The 23,609-nt window shown below is 41.9% G+C and overlaps 1 protein-coding gene across 4 annotated transcripts in view; it reads left to right on the top strand.

Moving 5' to 3' along the window:
• eps15 (epidermal growth factor receptor pathway substrate 15) overlaps positions 1-23,609 on the top strand; it is a 143,282-nt gene that overhangs the window by 41,887 nt on the left and 77,786 nt on the right. For all 4 annotated transcript variants that reach the window (XM_033028581.1, XM_033028580.1, XM_033028578.1 and 1 more), the window contains exons 9-12: positions 5,508-5,708; positions 6,535-6,689; positions 11,797-11,947; positions 18,338-18,423. In XM_033028581.1, the coding sequence (XP_032884472.1) occupies positions 5,508-5,708; positions 6,535-6,689; positions 11,797-11,947; positions 18,338-18,423 (593 nt within the window). The remainder of the gene's footprint in view (positions 1-5,507; positions 5,709-6,534; positions 6,690-11,796; positions 11,948-18,337; positions 18,424-23,609) is intronic.

The raw sequence follows: 23,609 nt of genomic DNA, 5'->3' as shown, positions 1-23,609 counted from the left end.
TCCTCTCTAGGATATTTAGGATGTCCTCTTTCTTTAGTAATCATAGTATTTTCCCCCTTCTGCTGTAGAAAATGGATCCCTAGCCCTATGTGTCCTGCAGTTCTGCTTTTGCAGTCTCTCATACTAACCTCGAATCAAGTCTGTCAAGTTTATTATCATATGCACAAGTCCAGTAAGGTACAAATATAATGGAAATCTTGCTTGCAGTAGGATCACAGGCACATGGACTCAGACACAAATGAGAACGTAAATTTCACACAAATTCTGCAAGACATTGAGAAGATAAAGACTCTCCAAAGAAAAATACATTAGTGCAAAACACAATAAGAAACAAGTCCATTGTAGTGCAAGAGGTGGTACTGAGGTAGGATTAGTGTTGAGCCGATCAGTTCAAGAACTTGATGTTTGTAGGAAAGTAGCTGTTTCTGAACCTGATGTTGTGTAACTTCAGGCTCTGGACCTGCTGCCTGATTGATTGAATTGAATCCCTTTATTGTCATTCAGACCTTACGGTCTGAACGAAATTTCGTGCCTGCAGTCATACATACATCATACAATAATAAACAACAGTAAACACAAATTAACGTCCACCACAGTGTATCCACCAAGCACCTCCTCACTGTGGTGGAGGCAAAAAATCTTAGGGTTACTGTCTCTTCCCTCCTCTTCTCTCTCTGCGCTGAGGCGATTCCCCACCGGGCGATAGCACAACAGTCCCGCGGCTCACCGAACCCCGCAAACGGGCCAGCTCAAACACCGCGGCCCGGGGGTGGTCGAAGCTGCCGCCCTCCAGTCCAGCGGACGCAGCCGCTGGCCCGCGGCTGAACCCAGGACTCGGGTCACCGCCGCCAGAACGCCGTCCCAGCCACCGGAGCACCATTCCAGCCCCGAGTCGAATCGCCCTCACGTGAGTGCCGTTCCTCCCTCGAGCTGGGCCACTCCGACGGGAGCGCCATTCCACCTCGGGCTGGGCCACTCCGACGGGAGCGCCGTTCCTCCCTCGAGCTGGGCCACTCCGACAGGAGTGCAGTTCTCCCTCGGGCTGGGCCACTCCGACGGGAGTGCCGTTCCTCCCTCGGGCTGGGCCACTCCGACGGGAGTGCCACAACCCCTCGCGGGAGAGTCTCGGCCCCTCGCCAGGCCATCCTCACGGGAGCGCAGTTCCAGCCCCGAGCTGGGCTGCCCTCACGGGAGCGAGCCCAGGGCAAGTCCTGACAGGCTGCCTCCGGAGTCCCGAGGTCGCCAGCTCCGCCATTAGGCCTCAGCACAGACGGAGGCAGAGAGGGGGGATACGACGAAAAAGTCGTATTCCCCCCAAGGGAGAGACAGCAAACCCCGTTTCAACCCCCCACCCCCCCCCCCACATAAACACAACCTAAAAACCAAAAACGCAACTACACAAAACGAAAAAAAACAACACAAAAAAGTAAAGACAAACGGACTGCAGCCGAGCCGCAGCCGTTCCCAGCGCCGCCACTTCCGGCGCTGGTGGTAGCAATAAGACGAAGGCATCGTCTGGGTCACAGAGATCCTGGATGATAGATGCTATCATCAAGAGGCAGTGCCTTACCTAGATGCTTTTGATAGTGGGGATGCCTTCACTGATGGAAACTGATAGTTCCTTCCTATACTCCTTTGAGTATGGAAGTTGGGAGGTCATGTTGCAGTTGTATAAGTCATTGGTGAGGACGCATTTAGTATTGTGTTCAGTTCTGGGCACCATACAATAGAAAGATGTCAAGCTGGAAAGAGTACAGAGAAAATTTATGAGGATGTTGCCAGGATTAGACGGTCTAAGCTACAGGGAGTGGTTGTGTTAGGCTGGGACTATTCCTTGAAGTGCAGGAGGATGAGGGGTGATCTTATAGAGGTGTATAAAATCACGAGAGGAATAGATTGGGTAGATGCATAGTCTCTTGCCTAGAGTTGGTAAATCGAGGACCAGTATACATAGGTTTAAGGTGAAGGAGAAAATATTTAATAGGAATCTGAGGGGTATCTTTTACACACAAAGGGTGGTGGGTGTATAGAACTAACTGCCAGGGGAGGTAATTGAGGCAGGGACTATCGCAACATTTAAGAAACAGTTGGACAGGTACATGGATAGGACAGGTTTGGAAGGATATTGTAAACAATATTATATCTTGTGTAATGTAGGTGCTGCTGTTACATAGGAAACACAGCTGTCAGTGAACTAATTGTGCATTTCCATCATTGAGCTTGAAAATCTTACTGTATAAATAAATTTGCTGACCACTGAGTTTTAAATAGGAAGTGTGAAATGTAAGCTACACCTAGATATAACATATTTCAGGCCATCCCTTGTCATTGATATTTCGACTGCTGGTACAGTATCTGTAACATGGAATCAGTTGTAGACTAAATATTTATTTGTATTTTGACAACACATGAAGAATTCCCTGATGCAAGCTGTGCTGTTTGGAAGCTTGATACTTTCCTGCAGAGATGATCAAAAAATGATATCCAGGCTACTTTGGTGATTTCTGTGCTCTGTGTGACTAACTGGCAGCTGAGATAAAATAACCTAGTGAGAACAACGTTGTACATTTCCTGCTGGAAATATAGAATTAACCCAAGCATCTCTAGACTAACATTGCACAGTTAATGGTCTGCTCAAAAACGACAATGACAATACCTTGAGGCTTTTTGGATAATTTTTTAATGCTATGTACCTATTAACTATATCCTCTATTTTGTATAAGTTTGTGTTTTTACATGAAGGATCTCTAAATATTGTTGTGGATATAATTTTGTCAAATACATGAAGTCCATAGGTCAACTACTCTGCCACTCACAATGGTGATTACGAACAGTGCCTCAGAATGAAATAGAATAGTCTATTTCTGAAAGCTTCATGGCTTATATTTGATCACTATAAAGATAGTTATGTGAATTGAATATAAAGCTTCAAATGTAATGCTTACGGTTTCCTCTCTAGTTCCTTATTGAGTTATTTTATTGAAACTGTCAGTTACAGTATTTATGTACCCATATATAAATCTTAAAAGAATATGTCATATCTTTCATGTATATATATATATGCCTGGTGGTGTTCATTTTTAAATGCAATCCGGTTAACAGAAGATGGGTGAGATGACAATAAGAATGATTCAAAAACCCTGACTTTGGTTGTTAAAAGCAGTAAAATCTGAATTTAAATTTTAGGTCTTAAATTAGTTTTTTATACAGTCATTTTTGCTTATTGTGTTGGTGTCAATATAGTTTCCTAATTCTGCTGATTAAATGAGAAAGGAAAGATTCACATTTCTTGACAGTCACAGTTGCACTTCCCGCTAAGAGCTATAATCTGCATGCTGTAATCTGCAATTTGCATGCTTTCTGATGAATAGTTCAGTGAATGTGTCTGATGGTGCAACTATACTTGAGGAATTGCTCAATAAATAGTGTCGTTCTTAAACAACTGACACATGTTATTGCTATTATTGTCTTTGCTAATGGGAGGGATTCAGAACAGAGCAGGCATCTGAACACGGGGCATCCATGAGATACAGCATGTCATCTGCAACAGCAAACATTCACATCATCTTCAGAGCCTGGAATATTCCTTACTTTGCTAATCCGATCAACCCAGATTCAATGAACAAGGCAACAGTGCATGCTGGGACCAAGAAAGGCATGTCTATAACAGAGTTATAATAAACCTGTAACGTTTGATTACATGTGTGCTAGACAGCAGGCAATTGATAGAATAAACAATTATACATCAATTATACAGCTCATTAGTCCTGCCATATCGAATTGTGCCAGACATTTAACCAGCTGAGCAGAGGAAGCGGCTCCAAGAACATTCACAACCTGGTATGGTACTTTATTTGTCACATGTACCGAGGTACAGTGAAATTCATTTTTGTATACAGTTCAGTACGAGTATCACTATACATAAGCACCTAGATACATATTAGGTAAGCATCTCGGATACAGTACAAGTGTATAGCAGTAGTACACTGAGACGGCATACAGAGTCGCCAGTTTGGCGCCATTTTCAAGTCCCAATTGTTGTAAGTGAAGGGATCTTGATCTTAGACACAAAATGCTGGAGTAACACAGTGGGTCACGCAGCATCTCGGTGAGTCGTGGAGAGATGCTGGACTCTCTCAACACAAAGCCTCTGGTCACTGGACAGGGTATGTTGTTCCTCTGGGTGAAGGTTGTCGGAAAAGGTTGGGGGAAGAACCTCAAAACCAACACTTGAGTGTGTGTTAAAGCCAAGGCTGAAATGTTTGCTATTCTGTTTATCCAGAACTACCAAGCAGAAGTTCCATCTTGCCTTTCTTTGAGAGCTCCACCATCATGCAATGCCATTTTAAGCTAATTTGGTTTACTCCATGTGATATTAAGAAATGGGTGAGAACATTAAATTTAGCAAAGACTCTGGGTTAGATGGGATTGAAGCTCCAGTACTGAAGACATGCCCTCCTGATCTCTTTGTGTCTAGGTCAAGTTATTCTACTAGGATGGGGAACCTGCTGCCTTCTAGGCCATTAAGTGCGGCCTTTTGAATGAATCCAGATTTTGTAGAACAAATCCTTTTATTTTTGTTCATCTTTTATTATTTTAATCTTAAAATGAACGTATTTAAAAAACCAAAGAGTAAAAGAAGATTCAATGAAATAATCCTCCCCGACTGACGGCCACAATTAAAACATTAATAAGTCTTGAGGGCTATTTTAACAAAATAATGTACATTTTGAAGTATATCTAATTGAAGTTTCTTGGTTGCAGCCTTATTAGGTTACAGCTAACTTAATGCGGCATTCCAACATGAAAAGGTTCCTCACCCCTGTTCTAGTATAATGTAGAACATTGTCCCTGTATGCCTTAACTACAAAAAAGGATACCTCAAATTTGGTTAATTTCTGCAGATGATTGCAGGTATTTTACACAGTACTTGATCACCTGGCACAAAATTCACGACTTACCTAGCAGCAATGATCCATGCCTTCCTATATGCATCTGAGACCAAGACTACCTAGAGCCGGGATCTTAAGCTCCTGGAAAATGCCATGAAGGTAATGATCACAGCGAAGATGCTGAGGTCTGGTTTATTTTGGGATTTTGTGAGAACGAGGTTGCAAGAACTCCAATTCAGTCTTGAACATATCACAGAGGAATAGAGTCAATAATTAGAGAGCAGACGTTACAATTGGGGACTGGTGAGGATAATTTCATTTCCACTACTTAATGTTTTATTTTGGGCCAGATTGGTAGATGTGGAGTGTGATGTGGTCATGACCAAGTAAATATAGTAGAATAGGGAACCTGATGAGATTTTCACCAATCCAATTACTGATGTCTAATGCTAACCTTTTATTCACAACTTACGACAGAAGCCTGAATGGAGGATTTCAGGTCCAGAGTTGTGAAAAAGGTGGCTATTTTATCGTTCCAAGCATATTTTAAATAATTTTTTGTAAACTGTTCTGTAATTATTTTAATGATTTAGTATCATATTTTTCTTTTGCAAGGCCATGTACTTGGTTTACCGTGCTCTCGAGAAGGAGACTGTGCCATTTTCGTTACCACCTACCTTAATACCTCCATCAAAGAGGAAAAAAGTTAGCGTTCCACCCTCGGTGCCACTTATTCCGTCTCCTCCTTCTGCCAAGGAAAGCCGACAATCCTTACCTCCTGTGGGAATTCTACCTACCAAAACGCCAGTAACCCAGGTAATGCACACAACAGTAACATTTTCTCTTTAATAGCTTTCCTTTGTTAATTTCTACAAAATATATTATTAATTGTACAGATTGAGAGATTCTGCCATATGTGAACCAGTCTCCAAATATTTTTGTTTTGACTTCCTTCCATCCATTACCACATGAACCCCTACACACTATTTACCTGTGATTGGGGAATCTGGACTCATCACTCATCTGAATTCGCTAACTGAGTTACATCTGAGATATTGATACCCTGACATGAATCCTGACTCTTGACCATCAGATCCAATTCTCCTGGATCTTTCCTTTTTCCTAAATTTAGCAGATTATTTTTAAACTCTGCAATGGAGTCGCATACAAAAGAATGCAAGATGGTTCTTGCCACTTAATCCTTATGGTTTCAATTGGTATTGAATTTTATTGCGGTGATCCCAGGACTAGATTTCCGCTGCTGTTCCACATTGTTGTTGGGATCTATCCTAATTAGAAACCTTGCACAAACAGGGAGATTCACTGTCTAAAGATCCAAGTCCAGATCCAAGATTTTCAAAAACACATATTGCTGGAGCAACTCAGTTGGTCAGGCAGCGTCTCTGGAGGACATGACTAGGTAACGTTAATTGGTTGGTTCGGCAACTTGATGCCTGGAGTCCTGCAGGAGTTGTCAAATCCATCTGTGTCCATCCCACTGGTCTCCCGAATGCTCATCCATATGTATAGGGTGCCATATGTTGGACGTTTGCAGCTCGAGAGTAACAAGTATATCTTGAAATTTTTAAACTTGGGGAATAATCATGCAGTTGTTATTTTTTTGCAATATTTTCTCTTTCAGCCCATTAAATGGGTTGTAACACCAGCCGACAAAACAAAATATGATGAAATCTTCATGAAAACTGACAAAGATCAGGATGGGTTTGTCTCTGGAGTAGAAGTAAAGGATTTCTTTCTCACAACGGGTTTGGCTCCAGCTACCTTGGCTCGTATCTGGTAAGTGGTTACTATATAGTAAGTAAGTTTATACTTCATAATGAACATGACACTACTTTCATTCACTAATTAGAGCTAAACCTGAATGTTTCTCCGTTACCACAGTTTCGGGCTATTTCTTTTGAGGGTATTTTAGTCTTATTTTAGTCTGCAATTAGACCAGCAATTCATGAATATGACAGGTGTTTTTGATTAATATTCAACAAAATTGTACACTTCATAACCTTTCCAAATTATGAACTATACTATCCAATAATGAATTAATTGCAATGCACATTGGACACGTGGCTTGGCTATTTTATCCTATTCGGTGCAATTAGTATGTTAATAGACTTCAGCTGGAAATTTGTCCAAACAATGAAAATTGTTTTGATCTGTATAAAGATTATAGGGAGAAACATTGAATATTTGCCATTTAAAGAGAGGAGCAGAGAAACAATGTCAGCCACGTAAATAACATTACAAGGAATCCTTTTGGAAGTGTCAAATCTCAGTATTTCTGAAAATATTATTGAGCTTGCGTGTAGGTGACATTCTGACTTCTGGATTTTGATGATGGTTGACAGTTGTAGTTTGAACATGATAATTCAGCATTTTGTTGGGAACAGGAATAATTTTCAGTTGTCCTTGCTCCTTCCTCACCATCCGTCAGGGACCTAAACAGCCCTGAGATTGAGATTCATGTGCACTTTCTCCAACGTTGGCTATTGCATTCAGTGCTCTAAATGGCAACTTCTACATCATTCCTCCCCATCCCCCTCCATCCCATCCCATTGCCTTCATTACTTTCTCCCTCCTAGTTCCATTTGCCTATTGTTCACTCACTCACTTCCTTCTTTTGGACATATGACAATAAAACATTGACTCTACTTATCTCTTTACCCATCTGATTATATATGTCCATCATCCCTTCCCTTTTCTGATTCCACAGCACCTTTCAGCCTCTGTCTCGACTCTCCCCCACCTGACTCCACCGGCCTGTCATCTCATGATTCTACCTTTCCACCTATCACCTGCCAGCCCCTGTCTCACCCCTCCATCTCTCATCTTCATACGGGCTATCTTCCCCCTACACTCTCAGTGCTGATGCAGGGTCTTAACCTGAAACGCTGACTCCGACCGGCCCATTCCAGACTGCAGGAGTATGTGCTGAGGGACGTACTGAACTTGATGCAACCAATGTAGAGGCTCTGTGGAGGAAGACCACAGCCTCAGGTCCTTCCTCTAATGGATATTGAGGGGCTGAGTCCGGTGGCGACGCCCCTCTAACAAGTGAAAGGATATCACTTGTTAGATTGTGATATTGTGTAAATATGGGATAAAAACATAACTGAGCCTGATACTATTGAATGGACACCAAGAATGTATTTGCAGAGTTTTTGCTTTGTATATATGTTTGTCTTATAAATTTTATAATGAGCTCATTCAGTAGTTCTTTTTAGCTCCAGATTCAAGCATCTGCAGTCTCTCGTGTCAACCAGGACGTTTGCATGTTACAAAAACCTTTGGACAGCAAATTGGTCATAAGAAAGAGAGCTTTTGCTGCTTTTGGTTTTTGGTTAAGGAAGGAATGCTGGAGAATTATTTCTTGAATAATTCCATGAAATGTTTATGTCCACATGAGGTGCCAGACAGCAATCTATAAAAGGTGGGCAAAAATAGACTCTGATCAAGCCTCTTCAATGATGATGAAAACAAGTTTCATGCCCATCTCCAGGTATAAACATGAAAGGTTTAAATCATGCCCTAAATAATCATAGCACGTAAACACTGACTCTGAAGTTTGGCTTAAAATCCAATAGGATACTCGCATCCAGCAATGATGGAAACCCCCCCCCCCCCCTCCTCAGTATGGGTTGTTGGATTCCTGCTGTAAAGTATTCCTGCCACAAGGATTTAACAGCTGGAGTGAAGATGTTTCTAGCTGTGGAAGCAGCATTTGCACCATGGACCGTCACTGTTAATCATCTGTGGATTCTTCCACAGTTTCACACCAGTGTTTTTGAGTGTGAAGTTCCTAGAACAACAGCGAAGGATAATAATTATTTCCAAGTAGGAATTATGATCATAACAAAATAAGTAACGCTTCATTTTGTAAATGATGGTGTGTTTGATGTTCTGTGTCAAAAAGAGAATTTGGTGTCCGTGCAATCAGTTTTATGGAGAGTAGTAATGATCCTGGTCACTGGACAACAGGTCCAAGTGCAGCTTGTCTCCATCAGTCTCTTTTTAGAGCAGAAGCACATCTGTGAATTGGTTTTTTGCTTAGAATAAAAGTCAAAGGCGAATGTACAAGATTTAGGGTCTGCAGGAAGTTATTACTTTATCAATTTTTCAGGGGATAAGAGGGAGAAAGAAGAATAAAAGGAAATCTTATCTATTGATGACTGTCTGAGCTCAAAAGTACATTTACCAGTGTTCTTACTAATGAATGAATACCCTTACCTTTAACGGAGTGAAGAAAGAGAAAGTGAATAGTCTCCCTTTTGGGTAGAATTCTCCCTTAATTTAAACATGTGATTTAAAAATTGCAACTAATTATTTTTGGAACTAATATTTGAAACACGAGTGTGATAGTTTGATGATTAATTTGTATGCCAAACTTATTGAGAGGTCGGGGGCAATTGATTTGCAAATTATTGGTAGCATGCTTCCTAATAAGCCTTAAATGACTATACGAGTTGATTAACACTGGGCAACAAATAAATGTGAAACTCTGGTTTAGAGAGTTAACTGCAATGATAAATGATTGGCACATATCAAACATCTTCCTGATCAACAAAAAAAGGCATGAATAGAATGGGATTATATAGAGATGTGTATCCCATCCTCCGTGGAAAGATGCGAAAGTCGTTGCAAGCTGGCTAGATCAGTAGACAGAATCCCTTTTATTCCATCTAACGTTTAGTAATGTACAGTGCCCTCCATAATGTTTGGGACAAAGACCTATCATTTATTTATTTGCTTCTGCACTCCACAATTTGAGATTTGTAATAGAAAAAAATCACATGTGGTTAAAGTGCACATTGTCAGACTTTAATAAAGGCCATTTTTATCCATTTTGGTTTCACCATGTATCAATTACAGCAGTGTTTATACATAGTCCCCCCATTTCAGGACACCATAATGTTTGGGACACAGCAATGTCATGTAAATGAAGGTAGTCATGTTTAGTATTTTGTTGCATATCCTTTGCATGCAATGACTGTTTGAAGTCTTCAATTCATGCACATCACCAGTTGCTGGGTGTCTTCTCTGGTGATGCTATGTCAGGCCTGTATTGCAGCCATCTTTATCTTATGATTGTTTTGGGGCTAGTCCCCTTCAGTTTTCTCTTCCGCATATAAAAGACATGTTCAATTGGGTTCAGATCAGGTGGTTGACTCAAGAAAAAAAACATGTTTTAGTTTTGAAAAACTCCTTTGTTGCTTTAGTAGTATGTTTGGGATCATTGTCTTGCTGTGGAATGAACTGCCGGCCAATGAGTTTTGAGGCATTTGTTTGAACTTGAGCAGATAGGATGTGTCTATATCCTTCAGAATTCATTATGCTACTTCCATCAGCAGTTGTATCATCAATGAAGATAAGTGAGCCAATACCTTCAGCAGCCATACATGCTCAGGCCATAACACCCCCACCAACGTGATTCACAGATGAGGTGGTATGCTTTGGATCTAGGGCAGTTCCCTTGTTCCTCCATACTTTCCTCTTCCCATCACTCTGATATAAGTTAATCTTTATCTCATCTGTCCACAAGACCTTTTTTCCAGAACTGTGGTTGATCTTTTAAGTACTTCTTGGCAAACTGTAACCGGGCCGTCCTATTTTTGCAGCTAACCAGTGGTTTGCATCTTGCAGTGTATTTCTGTTCATGAAGTCTTCTGCGGGCAATAGTCATTGACAAATCCACACCTGACCCCTGAAGAGTGTTTCTGATGTGTCGGACAGGTGTTTGGGGATTTTTCTTTATTATAGAGAGAATTCTTCTGTCATCAGCTGTGGAGGTCTTCCTTGGCCTGCCAGTCCCTTTGTGATTAGTAAGCTCGCCAGTGCTCTCTTTCTTCTTAACGATGTTTCAAACAGTTCATTTTGGTAAGCCTTAAGGTTGGCTGATGTCTCAAACAGTTTTATTCTTGTTTCTCAGTATCATAATGGCTTCTTTGACTTTCATTGGCACAACTTTGGTCCTCGTATTGAGCAATAAAAGTTTCCAAAGGTGATGGAAAGACTGGAGGAAAGACTAGGTGCTGAGAGCTCTCTTATACCTTGCATTAAGGAGGCAATTAAACACACTTGAGCAATTCCAAACACCTGTGAAGCCATGTGTCCCAAACATTATGGTGCCCTGAAATGGGATGGGCGGGGGGGACGACGACGACACTATGTATAAACACAGCTGTAATTTCTACATGTATAAAAATGGCATTTAATAAAATCTGACATTGTGCACTTTAACTACATGTGATTTTCCCTATTACATATCTCAAATTGTGGAGTACAAAGGCAAATAAATAAATGATGGGTATTTGTCCTAAACATTATGGAGGGCACTGTATTTCACTTGATGAATAGAGGAGTAGAGGGTGAGGTTTGAAAGGGTGTTGCCTTGATGTACTCATCTTGTTAGGATGCTTTGGCCACAGATTACCTCCTGACTACTTTGGTTGGCAATGACGCTAAAGCATACTTATTTAAAAGTACCCAGTCCTGTCATAGAGATTACATAAAAGCCAAATATTTAAATTATCTAATCACTTTAGTTATCTTTTACAAATCATTCTTTTACAAAATGTGACCTAGTTTAACAGTATTTTACTGCTGGATATATCTTTGCAGTTCATTGGATTTTGACGTCCAAAATTACTGGCAGCAGGGTGTAATCTGTAGTAGAGAGGAGCTTAAAGAGACAATTTTTGAAAAATGGGCTACTAAAATCAGCAATTTTTGCTTCATTTACTTTAAATCTGGTAAACACAAGACATTACCGTCCTTTCAGTCTTTGTGGAATTTACGATAAACAGACACAAATTAATTCTACCTACTTAGTGCTACAATGTGCCTAAAGTGTCTACATTTTCATGGTTCTCTTAACTTTCTTCCTTTACAGGGCACTCTGTGATATAAATGATTGTGGAAAGCTTTCAAAGGAGCAATTTGCCTTGGCTCTACATTTAATAAATCAGAAGCTAACAAAAGACATTGATCCACCTCAGGTTCTTACTGCAGAGATGATGCCTCCTTCTGACAGTGCACAAAAGGTACATTTGTTTTGCATCACTTTAGTCCTATTTAATGGAAACAGCTTGGACAAGATTTTGTATGAGGATATGACCTGAGCTCGTGATCCCAACAGTGGTCATTTCACTTGGGGGGGGGGAAATTTGCAGCGATTTGTTTTACTCAAATTTATAAATTGATCCGTATTATCAATTCAAGGAAAGCATGAGAGTATAGACGATAACATTTGTTCAATGTTTGTTGAGTTTACTAAAATTGTTTTTTTCTGTCGTATTGTTTTGCGCATCGCTCTCTGTACATTCTCTGCCTGTATAATTTTCTTCCTTCCTAAGAAATATTGTTTGCTGTTTTGAAACTCTGGTTGACATCTGTTGCAAGGCTATAAATGTCAACTTGAAACCTAAAGTAACAATTGGATTTCTATGGAAGTGGAAAATATAAGCTTCATTCAAAATCCATAAATGATCATATGAAATCATAGGATGACGTAAGCCTTAATCTCGATTCCAGTAATAATGTATTTTGCAAATTCTGAATATAAGAATTTAAAAATCTAGTTGTAAACTGTTGGACGTTTTTGTAATCTTCTAGTTTCTGTTGATGATACAAACTGTTCAGGGGTTGGTGCATGGAGGTTCTGGTGGTTTGATTTTCTGTACATAATTGAATTATTTTATTAATGGAAGCTAAATGCCTTCAGTTCTGTAGTATTCCTGGAAATTACAATATAGTCTTGTTGGGTATCACAGATGGAAAATATATTTTTATTATACTAGTAAAGAAACAAAAAAGACAGTAGCAAATGAGTATCTGCAGAGAGAACATTGGTTATTATTTTATACTGCAATCCTTTTTGGAACCAAGTACCTGTACTGTGAGGCTAAACAGCCATTATAATAGATTCAGAAGAGAGGTAGAATGTAGCTCAGTAAAAGGGACAAGTTAATAGTTAAACTTTAAAAAAAAAAAAAAAAAGTGTAAATTTAATAGAAACCTGACTGGTAAGTTTTTTACACAAAGGATGGTGGGTACATGGAATGAGCTGCCAGAGGAGATAGTTGAGGCAGGTACTTCAATTACATTTCAGTGACATTTTGACGGGTATGCGGACAGGATAAGTTTAGGGGTTATAGGTCAAGCATGGGCAGGTGGGACTAGTGTAGATTGGGGCATGTTGATTGGCGTGGGCCAGTTGGGTCGCATAGCGTGTTTTCATTGCTTATGACTCAATGACTCTAAGCTTGTAAACTGTAGCCAAAATACAATACAATACAATACAATACCTTTTATTTGTCATTTGAACCTCACATGAGGTTCAAACGAAATTTGGTTTCTGCAGCCATACAAAAAAGAACCAAGACACACACCAACACAATTCAATTCACATAAACATCCATCACAGTGAGTCCTCCTCACTGTGATGGAAGGCAAAACTTGTCTCTCCCCTGCTCTCCATTCCTCTCCCGAAGTCGAGGTCAAAGACCCCGGCGGGCGCTAGCAAGTCCGCGGCCACTCAAAGCCACGCCGGACGATGTAGGGCCCTGCCCCGGGTCTTGATGTTGGAGCCCCCGGCGGGCGCTAGCAAGTCCGCGGCAATTTACAGCCGCGCCGGGCGTTGTAAGGCCCCGCTCCAGGTCACTCTCAACCCCGCAATTCGGGCGGGAGAAGTCGCCGTTGCCGGTGCCCCGCAAAGCAGTCTCCCACCGGGGACCCGCGAGCTCCCGGTGTCACCATCCACCTGAGTCGGGTCGCAGCAGCTCGCCGCGCAGCTCTCCACGCTCCGAAGCTGGCTAGCTCCACGGAGGTATGTCCACAGCTCCACAGCGGTAGGTCCGCAGCTCCCCAGCTCCACAGGCTCCGTGACTTCAGCCCCCAGGTCGCTCCGGTTCGAGGCCGCTCCACGGCGCTAGGCCCCAACGGCAACGGAGACCCAACAGGGAAAAGGTCGGGTCTCCATGCAGGGAAGAGATTTAAAAGTTTCCCCCACCCCCCACACATACACATTTAAAAACCCACTACAAACTAAACCCTCAACAGGACAAAAAAATAAAAAATACACAGACAGACTGCAGAGGCCGCTGCGACGTCGCTGCGACGTTGGTCGCGCCGCCCACCATGGCTGTTCCATCAATGTGTTGCATCAATAGAGCACTCTCCCTAAATTACATATTTCCATGAGATAAAAAAGGTTTCCCCCAAAAAGGCTTCCCACCCCCACATAATACAAAAAGTTAAAGTACACTAAAATCATACAAGTAAAAACAGACCAAAACAGCAAAAGAAGGAAAAGACGAGACGGGCTGTTGGCGAGGCTGCCATGTACGGCGCCACCCGGTGGATATGTATGTATCGTACTGAAACAATATTGCAGTAAGAAAATGAATATTTTCTGACATTGCTATTAATTCTTCTGAATAGCTCTTTCTGCTTTTTCTATGCTCTGAAATTGCAAATTTTCTTGTTCAGATGCTGCTTGATGCAAAACATATTTTCACTGAAAATGCACTTCTCAAGTCAATCTAGTTCAGTTTTGTAGCTGTACTAATTCTCACTGAACCTTTCTTTCTTGCATTCTACTTGGCTCTGCTTTGCTACAGGCTCTATGCCTTTCTCACTGTACCAGCCAACTTTGCTGCACTGCTTTGATGTCCGTAATATGTGAATAACGCTGGAAGCTTAACGTAGCACTTCTTCGTTTAAAAACGCAAGGTTAGCATTATTATTTACTGTTTAATCTGACCCTTGTTCGGCTTTTTTTGCTCTTGTTGAGCACATGCTTCAGATTTCCCTTCTCTTATTCACAGGTTACTGACCAAGCACAATTTTGAAAAATGCATTATGTGGCAAGATTTTCAGTATTTCATAGGAGATGACCTCCAAACAAAATTTGAACTAAATTAAATAATCAAATAGAAGATTGAAGAAAGACGAGAGGGAGGGAGGAAATTAACAACGTTAATAAATTATTTATTATTATATTTTATCTTTTTGTTGCATTGCCAGTAACATTGTCAAGCTGTGGGACATCCAACATCTGGTTATTGTGCACTGCAAGGGCTAACAGACTCTTGTACTCTAATCTGGTACTCAGAATTAAACTCTTACATGCTATTCATTTCAGTAGGTCAAGGCTTTAGATTTGATTTTTTTTTAAGACACTAAGTGCTGGAGTAACTCAGTGGGTCAGGACTCTTCTTCAGACTGGTTGTGGTTGGGGGTGGGGTGAGGTAGAAATTGGGAAAGAGGAGGCACAGGATAAAGCCAAGTAAGTGAAAAAAAAATTTTTTATTGGCAATTGTCAAAGTCGAGAGATGAAAAGACAAAAGGTGTGAGATAAGGATAAAGGTATGAATTATAAAGCTAAAGGAAAGAATCTAGGTTGAATGGGAGGAGGAGGGGTGAACTGGGTGCACATCCAGGTGGGGCATAATAAAAGGGGTGTGGGAGAAGCTGAGGTGGGAGGGTGGTGTGGTTGTAGGTTAGTCACCTAAAATTGGAGAATTCAGTGTTCACTAAGGAGTTAGTGGTGGACTTTAGGAAAACAGGAACACCCCTGTCCCCTGTCTCAATCAAGGGTGTGGATGTGCAGTTTACCAAGGAGTAAAAGTATCTTGGAGTTTACCTGGACAGCAAACTGGACTGGTCCAGGAACGCTGAGGCACTGTATAAGAAGGGCCAGAGCTGTCTACTTTCTGAGGAGGCGCCGCTCTTACAACGTCTGCAGTAAGATGCTGTAGATCAGTGGTTCTTAACCTGGGGGTTGTGACCCCCTATGGGGGTGGGGTCATTTTTGGCTTTGCTGGGGGTCATGAAGTGGACACAAATAACATATCAATTTGTTGAGCCCATGTTTAGGAACCTAACAAAGGTACATACCACATACAGTGTTTTGTTCGCATACTGGTGCCAAAAAGGTTAAGAACCACTGCTGTAGATGTTCTATCGATCAGTGGTGGCCAGTGCCATCTTCTTCGCTGTCGTGTGTTGGGGTAGTGGGGTGAAGGTGTGGACGGCAACAGAATTAACAAGCTCAGCAGGAAGGCTGGCTCTGTCCTGGGGGTAGAGTTAGATTCACTGGAGATGGTCTTGGAGGGGAGAATGCTCTTCAAACTGCAGAGCATCTTGGACAATACAGCTCACCCCCTCCATGACACATTGGTCAACCTGAGGAGCACCTTCAGCAACAAACTGGTTCCACCGAGATGTAGCACAGAACGCCACAGGAGATCCTTATTCCCCTGTGGCTATAAAACTGTACAACTCCTCCCCTTCTGTCGTGGGGCAAACTGACTCCCCTGCCCCCCCCCCCCCCCCCGCCCCTCCCATCTTTGCACATCCCCCAATCCTGGACTTTCCACTTGTCACTTTAACGTTCCATGTATCTTGTTGTGTTTTATGACTGTTGGCAGACCAATTTCCCACCTGGGATAAATAAAGTCCTATTGTATCATATACCATGGGATGGTAAGCTACCCAAGCAGGATATTAGGTGTTGTTCCTCCAGTTTGCGTGTGACCTCATTCTGGCAATAGAGGAGGTCCAGGACAGAAAGGTCATAATGGGAAGGGGAGTTTAAATGGTTAGCAACCAGGAGATCCAGTAGACTTTGGCAGAATGAGAGCAAGTGTTCAGCAAAATGGTCACGAGCCTATGCTTGGTTATGTTGATGTAAAGGAGGCCACATCAGAAGCACCTGATGCAGTAGGTGAGGGTAGAGGAGGTACACCTTAACTACTGGCTCATCCGGAAGGACTGCTGAAGTCTGGATAGTTGCGAGGGAGGTGGTATTGGGACAGTTGCACGGAATATACCTGAGGAGGGATGGTTTGAGTGGGAAGTTATGAGTGAACCAAGGAGTTGTGGAGGGAACTCTGCGACAGGCAGAAAGGGGTGTGGATGGGAATTTGTGACTGGCAGTGGGATCACGTCACAAATGTGGCAGAAATGTCGCAGAATGATGCGTTTAATGTGGAAGCTGGTGGGATGAAAGGTAAGGACCAGGGGTACGCTGTCCTTGTTCCGTCTGGGGGGAGGTGGAGCGAGAACAGAACCACAGGACAAAGACGCGGGTGAGGGATCCATCTATGACAGCAGGGTGGAAACCACGTTTACTAAAGAAAAATAACATCTGGGATGCCCTCGGCTAGAAATTCTTATCTTGGGAGTGGCGGAGATGGAGAAATTGCGAGTTAGGGGATCGTATCTGCAAGAAGCAGGGTGAGGAGGTGTAGAGCGGATAACTGGAAGTCAAAGGGTTTGTAGGAGACATCACTCGGTGGGTCCCCTGTGATGAAGACTGAGATCAAGAAAGGGGAGAAAAATGTCAGATCGTCCAAGTGAATTTGATGGCAGGGTGGAAGTTAGTGGAAAAGGTAATGAAATCAACAAGTTTTACATGTGTGCAGGAGGTAACCTTGAATTGGTTGCAGATGTAGCAGAGAAAGCGTGGAGGATGTTGTCAGTGTATATGTGGAACAAGGACTCTTCAATGTAAACAACAAAAAGACAGGCATTGCTGGGCGCATGCGAGTGCTCGTAGCTGCACCTTTAACTTGAAGAACATGGGAAGAGTCAAAACAGAAGTTGTTGAGGACAAGTTTTGCCGAGGAAAGGGTTAGAGGGAAACTGATTAGGTCGCTCTTCAAGGAAGATCCGGAGGGGTCTTGAGACCTTCCTGTTGGGGGATGGCAGTGTAAAGGGACTGGACGTCCATGGTAAAGATTATGCAATGGGGGCCTAAAAATTGAAAGCTGTTGAAGATTTGAAGGTCATGTGAAGTGTCTCAGATGGAGGTTGAAAAGGATTGACAAGGGGGGAGATGAGTTTTGTGGGCCAAGAGCAGGCAGAAACAACAGGTATGCCAGGTGCACTGGACACACACCTATTTCACTCCTCCCCTGTCACTTCCACCTATATTCCTTTCTCTCGCTTCACAATTTGCACCTATAATTTCCTCACACCTTTTGTCCAACCAGCTGCCTAACTAAGCCCGCCCTCACCTGTAATCAACTCCCAGGCTTTGCTCTGCATCTCCTCTCTCTCAGCGTTCTCTCTTTCCCCACCCTCCCCCCACAACCACAATCAATGTGAAGAAGAGTGCTGACCTATTGAGTTACCCCAGCACTTTGTGTCTTTTTCCTGTAAACCAACATCTGCAGTTCTTTGTTTTAACTTTTTGGTTTGATAGTTAGTGTAGATTAATCATTTTAGATTGTGTTTCAACATCATGTTGGAGCAACAAAATGACAGACCAATTCTGGACAAGAACTATGCTTCAATACGACTTGTGTATTATATTTAATCTACAAAACTCATTTATAGTATGAAATAGTTTAGTGATGTGAACTTTAGCCCGATTTGAATTCACATGATGTGTCCTAAATGCCTAACTCAATGTATGCTTTCTGCAGAATGGAGGTTCTCTGAATAATGTAGCAGATTTTTCAGCCATCAAAGAACTTGATTCTATACACAATGAAATAGCCGATCTTCACAGGTAAACAAAATGTTTGTTATCTGCAACTCTGAATGAATGCAGAAGTTGTAGAACTGGACAAGTCTATGTCAAATCATGTAAAATTCTATATTATACTTTCATCATAAAAATAATTAGAGATGGCATTTGCTGTGTAAATATACCTGGGATTAGTCACAAGTGTTTAATTGATGTATGCACTGGGAGCAGAACAAAGACATTCTTTCTTGCTACAATTTTACTGACCCATTAATGTGCCAACACAACGAATGAATATACAATAATCTATATATAACAAAATTATCCATAATATTAACTAACCCGACCTTTTTAGTACAAACCAAAAGTCATGTAGTACAACCTGTGTAAAGTCTTTAATGGTTTGTTGTGGAAGGTAAGGTTGTAGTTGGGGATGTGCAAGAGGCTGATGGTTGATGCCAAGAAGTTGTTCTTGAAACTGAAAGTAATGGTTCTCGGGCTCCTGTACCTTCTTGCGATGGTTGCCATAAGATGAGAGTATGGCGAGGGTGGTGTGGTGTTGATGCTTTCTTGAGGCAGCGCTTCCTGTAGATCCCTTCAATGGTGGGGCAGTTGATAACTGTGATGGATCAGACATTTTCTGCAACCTCCATCTCTCTTCAACATTCCAGTTACTGAATCAGGCTGTGACACAACTAATCAGTATGTTCTCTCCTATACATCTATAGATGTTCAATGGTATATTTGACGACTTGCTATAATCCCTCAAATTTCTGATGAAGTGACGATGTTCTGAGCTTTTTTTGTGATTGCATCAACATGCTCGGTCCACGACTGATCTTCAGAGATGTGCACACCCAGGAACTTGAAGCTGTTAACTCTTTCCACAGCTATGCTATCGTGAAGAGAGATTTATGGATCCTTGGCTTTCCTAACAGTTTCAACTGTCAGCTCCTTGGTCTGGCTAACGATAAGAGCATGATAGAGTTATAGACTGATACAGTGGAAAAAGGCCCTTTGGCCCAACTGGCCCACATGTCCCACCTACACCAGTCCCACCTGCCTGCGCTTGGTCCATACCCCTACAAACTTGTCCTATCCATGTACCTGTCTAAAGGGCCTGTCCCACTTGGCAACTTTTTTTCGGCGACTGCCGGCGTCATTTCAAAATCCAGCGGCGAGAAAAAAAAATGTTGCGACACTTGAAAAAACACCGTGCGTCATACGTCATCAAGCCTCGTCACCGCCGCATCACGCCGTGAATTTTTCGGTGACCTGATACATCAGTCAATGATGCCGGCAGTCGCCGAAAAAATTGCCAAGTGGGACAGGCTCTTAACTGTTTCTTAAACGTTAGGATAGTCCCAGTCTCAACTACCTCCATGGCAGCTTGTTCCATACACCCACCACCCTCTGGCTTAAAACATTAGCCCTTAGAATCCTATTTAATCTTTTCCCCTTCACCTTGAACCGATGTCTTCTGGTCCTCGATTCCCCGACTCTGGGCAAGAGATTCTGTGCATCTAAAGTATGATAAGAGCTGTCTGGTACTATTGAATCAGATTCAATAGTCTGGTACAATTGAATAAGATTATCCAGCTCCTTTCTGAGTCATCGTGACCTGTTTTTCGTCCAATAAAATTGGCATCATCAGCAAAGGTCCCAAGGCCTTCTGGTTCTTCCTTGAACAAAGACCCAATCAATTTTCCTCTACTAACACTCTCCACCTGGTGAACTTGTCTTCTCCCTCAACAGATGACATTGGAGCTAAGTCTGGCTACACAGTCATGGGTATGTAGAGAGAGTAGAACAGAGCACAGAGCGCACACCCTTGAGGTGCCCTTGTGCTGATAGAGAGGAGGAAGTGTCGTTGCCACTTCGTACAAATTGAGTTCTGCCAGTCAGTTGTATTGATATTAATTAATATGATTACTCTTGCAATTATTGCTAATTTCCTTACGTGAAGCATAATATAAAATTTTCTGATGGAAGCAAAATGTCACAGGTGATTGTATCAGTGCAAAATATCATTATAACCTCAACACCGTTAACTCTCTGCCCTTTTCTTGTATTGGGTTGAAGACCGTGCTATCACAGAAGATTTGATGTTTATGACAGTGAAAATTGTTAAATATGTTTATTTTCTAAAGCAATGGTTCTAAGCTTTTTGAATAAACCTTCACTTTTTCTCACAAGATATACAACTACCTAGGAACAGAATCAAAGTTTTAGAACTGGGATTTTTGGTCAGAACTATCGAAGGGTCCCAAGTCTGAAAAGTTATTTCTGTTTTTCTTTCCACAATGCCACCTGACCTGTTGAGTGTTTTCAGAAATTATGGTTTTATTTCCAATTGCTAACATCTGCAGATTTCATGATTTTGGTAAGATAGACCCAAAGGTTGACAGAAAATACTGAATAATGGATCACTCTTGAAGGAGCAAGAGTCTCAGCTGCCCGCGAATAGGGAAGGCAGGGGAACCATAGCAAGGACTCGAGGAATGATGAGGGACATCAAAATTAGGATGACATTAAAAAAAGTATATGATACACCAGTTGAACCCATCCAGTGAAAACCAAGTTAAATACAATGTTGAGAGGAAGTATATCACTGGTTCAGAGAGATTATGAGAATAGAATGGCTGTTGAGGTAAGAGGAGGGATCTGAATCCATTTTCCACCAGTCAATCAAGTGTCATGTTGGGACTTTTTTTTACAGCGTTAGCGGAGGTTTAGCATATAAATGGCTGTTTGAAGGTCACTGCTGATTCGATGGCCTGAATAATCTGTATCTCTGACTCAAACTTGAACTCTGATCATCATTATAAATTGAAAATTTAAAGGAGGCCTCCCACATGGTGGATCTGCGACATACATTGTTTAATATTGCTGCCAAGATCACTGATTGGTGAAAGTGGTCAGTTTACCCATTTAAAGAATTATAAAAATTATGGAAAGCAATGGCTGTTGAAGGAATAAGTAAAGAGGAATCTTCACTGACTGTATGGAAGTTATTCTTTAATTTTACAGAACAACTTTGCTTATTCCTGATTTTGGCAGGGATAAAAAATATATTAATTTGGAGAGAGGCCAAGAGGAAGTGAACCACAGATTGGATCTACCTTGATCGATACCTACCTGTGAAATTCATGTGAACATATCAAATAAGATGCAAGAAGAGGAGAGAGCTGTGGTCGACACAGTAGCAAACTAATTTACTCAAAATTTAAAAAAAATGAAGCTTCCAGTTTTCTGACAGTATCCATAATGTAGAAGTAGCATTGATGACTGTTTTTCGAGGATGTAACTAGTAGAGTGGATAAGGGAGAACCAGTGGATGTGTTATATCTGGACTTTCAGGCTTTCGACAAGGTCCCACACAAGAGATTAGTATAAAACTTAAAGCACACTGTATTGGGGGTTCAGTATTGATGTGGATAGAGAACTGGCTGGCAGACCGGAAGCAAAGAGTAGGAGTAAACGGGTCCTTTTCACAATGGCAGGCAGTGACTAGTGGGGTACCGCAAGGCTCAGTGCTGGGACGAGGGAATTGAATGTAACATCTCCAAGTTTGCGGATGACACAAAGCTGGGGGGCAGTGTTAGCTATGAGGAGGATGCTAGGAGGCTGCAAGGTGACTTGGATAGGCTGGGTGAGTGGGCAAATGCATGGCAGATGCAGTATAATGTGGATAAATGTGAGGTTATCCACTTTGGTGGCAAAAACAGGAAAGCAGACTATTATCTGAATGGTGGCCGATTAGGAAAGGGGGAGATGCCACGAGACCTGGGTGTCATGGTACACCAGTCATTGAAAGTAGGCATGCAGGTGCAGCAGGCAGTGAAGAAAGTGAATGGTATGTTAGCATTCATAGCAAAAGGATTTGAGTATAGGAGCAGGGAGGTTCTACTGCAGTTGTACAGGGTCTTGGTGAGACCACACCTGGAGTATTGCGTACAGTTTTGGTCTCCTAATCTGAGGAAAGACATTCTTGCCATAGAGGGAGTACAGAGAAGGTTCACCAGACTGATTCCTGGGATGTCAGGACTTTCATATGAAGAAAGACTGGATAGACTTGGCTTGTACTCGCTAGAATTTAGAAGATTGAGGGGGGATCTTTTAGAAACTTACAAAATTCTTAAGGGGTTGGACAGGCTAGATGCAGGAAGATTATTCCCGATGTTGGGGAAGTCCAGAACAAGGGGTCACAGTTTAAGGATAAGGGGAAATCTTTTAGGACCGAAATGATGGAAAACATTTTTCACACAGAGAGTGGTGAATCTCTGGAATTCTCTGCCACAGAAGGTAGTTGAGGCCAGTTCATTGGCTATATTTAAGCGGGAGTTAGATGTGGCCCTTGTGGCAAAAGGGATCAGGGGGTATGGAGAGAAGGCAGGTACAGGATACTGAGTTGGATGATCAGCCATGATCATATTGAATGGCGGTGCAGGTTCGAAGGGCCGAATGGCCTACTCCTGCACCTATTTTTTATGTTATGTTACGTTATGTTTATGACAGACCAGTGATATACTTCAAGGTGGGGTTGTGTGAGATTTGGAATGTCATCTTGGGGTTTTCATGCCCCTGTTGCCCCACCCTTTATACATGCTGGAGACCAACAAAGATATTAATGTTGTGTTGTGCAGTATGGGTTCATTTGTGAGTGCAGCCTGGCAGCCAAATTATTTGTCCTTGGATTTAGTAATTTGTCACATTCCCACGTGTGAAATCGGCAGTATTTCTCTCACCACCATGCTGAATGTTATTCAACCGACATAGCATTTTCAAAGCTTAGATGCATCCCATACAAATTGTTAAATTCTGCTGTGCACATTCTTTGTTCGTTTATTCATGCTGCATTCGCCTGCTCTCCATTTTCCAGTGCCTTCACTTGTAAGTGAGAATCTTTTTTTAATGCACAATCCCTTTTGGGACCTTGCCGCAACCTTAATTTGCAATTCACACCTGTCTTCAATCCCATCCTTGCTCGCTGGACTTGAATCTATTGTGCATTCATGTTTCTCTTGCACTAACTTAGATGAGAGAAACGTCAGTTTTTTCTGTATTCTTAAAGATTTCTCTCCACCAAGCTTTCTTTCTCTTCCTACTTTATCCTCTCTCCCAAAAACATTTATTTAGTTTCACAAACTTGTGCTTTGTTCTGTACCAGTCATAAACTTCACTAGATATTTTGCTTTATTAGACATTCAATATAGGGTAGAAGTTAC

Source organism: Amblyraja radiata, chromosome 10, assembly GCF_010909765.2.
Source record: "Amblyraja radiata isolate CabotCenter1 chromosome 10, sAmbRad1.1.pri, whole genome shotgun sequence".
In the NCBI taxonomy this organism is placed as follows: domain Eukaryota; kingdom Metazoa; phylum Chordata; class Chondrichthyes; order Rajiformes; family Rajidae; genus Amblyraja; species Amblyraja radiata.
Note: the sequence above shows the minus strand (reverse complement) of the source record. Positions and strands in the feature narration are given on the sequence as shown.